The sequence below is a fragment of the Drosophila guanche genome, unplaced genomic scaffold (assembly GCF_900245975.1).
Source record: "Drosophila guanche unplaced genomic scaffold, DGUA_6, whole genome shotgun sequence".
NCBI classification, from domain to species: domain Eukaryota; kingdom Metazoa; phylum Arthropoda; class Insecta; order Diptera; family Drosophilidae; genus Drosophila; species Drosophila guanche.
In genome coordinates this window covers 5,303,439-5,305,534 of record NW_022995743.1, presented here as the reverse complement: position 1 = coordinate 5,305,534, position 2,096 = coordinate 5,303,439, and the positions used below count along the sequence as shown (strand labels likewise).

General features: G+C 50.2%; 1 protein-coding gene across 1 annotated transcript in view; it reads left to right on the top strand.

Annotated features, from left to right (window-relative positions):
* LOC117592449 (nucleoporin nup189) overlaps window positions 1-980 on the top strand; it is a 2,932-nt gene extending 1,952 nt beyond the window's left edge. The window contains exons 4-5 of the mRNA XM_034286213.1: window positions 2-374; window positions 618-980. Coding sequence (XP_034142104.1) covers window positions 2-374; window positions 618-882 — 638 coding nt within the window. The 3' untranslated portion in view covers window positions 883-980. The remainder of the gene's footprint in view (window position 1; window positions 375-617) is intronic.
* Window positions 981-2,096: the final 1,116 nt, after the last annotated feature.

Below are 2,096 nucleotides of genomic sequence, written 5' to 3'. Positions count from 1 at the left end.
TGGTGGGGTAATACCACTTCCGGTCCAAACTGGAACACAACCGAAGGTCCCTGGTGGGGTAATACCACTTCCGGTCCAAACTGGAACACAACCGAAGGTCCGTGGTGGGGTAATACCACTTCCGGTCCAAATTGGAATACAACTGAAGGTCCATGGTGGGGAAATACCACTTCCGGTCCAAACTGGAACACAACCGAAGGTCCGTGGTGGGGAAATACCACTTCCGGTCCGAACTGGAATACAACCGAAGGTCCCTGGTGGGGTAATACCACTTCCGGTCCGAACTGGAATACAACCGAAGGTCCATGGTGGGGTAATACCACTTCCGGTCCAAACTGGAACACAACCGAAGGTCCGTGGTGGGGAAATACTACATCCGGTCCAAACTGGAACTGTTGGCTTCCAGGGACCACCCCATTATGGTGAAGGCCAGGCTTGACCTTATGTTGGCTTCCAGGTACCACCCCATTATGGTGAAGGCCAGGTTTGACCTTGTGTTGGCTTCCAGGGACCACCCCATTATGGTGAAGGCCAGGCTTGACCTTGTGTTGGCTTCCAGGGACCACCCCTTTATGATGTAGGCCAGGTTTGAGGAATACAACGCAATGGCCCAATACCAATACGACCCCTAACTGGACCTTGTCCACCCCTGTACCCAACTGGAACACAACACAAGGGCCATGGGGGAACAATGGAACTACTCTTGGGCCAAACTGGAACACCACCGTCCTTGAGCCACAGTGGAACTCAACCACTGGAAGACCTCAGAACCCAACAACCACCGAAGGACCGCAGTGGAATGCAACCACAACCGAGGAGCCTGCCACCACACAAGGAAATTGGTGGGATAAGTTCATGAAAGAGGTTGGATCCCTGTTCTAGGCAGCCCCCACGAGGCAAAGGCACGTCCCAAAGTCTTGTTTGGTGACGGCAAATAAGTAATTGTTGTAGCAAATAAATCAAAGCAAAAAATATAAATACGAAGACTTGTGCCAGCATGCAGAAGTATTTTTGCCCAATCCAAGAGCAGCTGCAGATCCAATTGGAAAAGAGTAAAGAAATCGATGGAAGTGGGCCACAAATTAGTCGGGGAACGATGGGATTCACCACAGCCGCCCACTACTGGGCCTGATTAAGATTTATTAGCCAGCTGCGGACCACGTGTCGCAGACGGCTCAAAGAATAATGATGGATTTCAGTGGATGAAGTGGAGACGACGTCAGCAAAAATATCGGTCAGCAGAAAAGGCAGGCCTGTCAATACGGGGGGGAGAGTTCTTGCTGATGGCAGCATGCATAACGAGCCAGCGGATAAGCTCCATAATTAGCTAAAATCTCTCTCTCTCTCTCTCTCTGGCTGTGGGGCAGTAATGAGGTAAAGGGAGAGCGCACTCCCACAATCATTCAAGTCAGTAAAATAAACGTAATTGGCAAGTCAAACATCACACGAGAAGACTCCAAATGGAGCTAAAGGAAAAGGTTGAATGGCAAGGATAAGGAACAGTCTGACATTTGCATAACCCAGGTCGCAAGTCCATGCTGGTGCCATGCTGCAATGGAGCCATCCGTGGGTCTGCAGTGGTTGAGCACACAATGGGATTCCGACCTAAACAATGTAGGTATGCGGAAAACTTTTAGCCTCCGTGTGCCAGTAGATAAATCAACCTGGATCATCACCCTTTCAGCATTCGTTGTCAGCATACACTCTCTCATGTGTGCGTGTGTGTGTGAAGAGTAAATCCCCGCCCGTGTCCGAATGGGTGTGGCAAACACGCCAACACACCCACGCACACCCACTTGCAGCACTGCAGCTATAAATTGCAGCAGGTCCTGCCTGCTTCCATCTCCATATACGTGTGAGTTTGGGTCAATATTTTTTCATGTTAATTCAACTTTCATGGATGCGGCTTCTGGTCCTGCCACTGACAGGATAATGGAGGTGGGCCACGGACAGGGAATAAGTGCGATTGCTGGAATGTAAATCAAGGCAGGCGCAGACGAAATTCTACGGAATCCGCAGCCGCAGCATTTGAAGTTGCCTTAACTTTTGGCCCCGACCCAACCCGACCCACGGCAAAAGTTTTTAATGAAAATGCT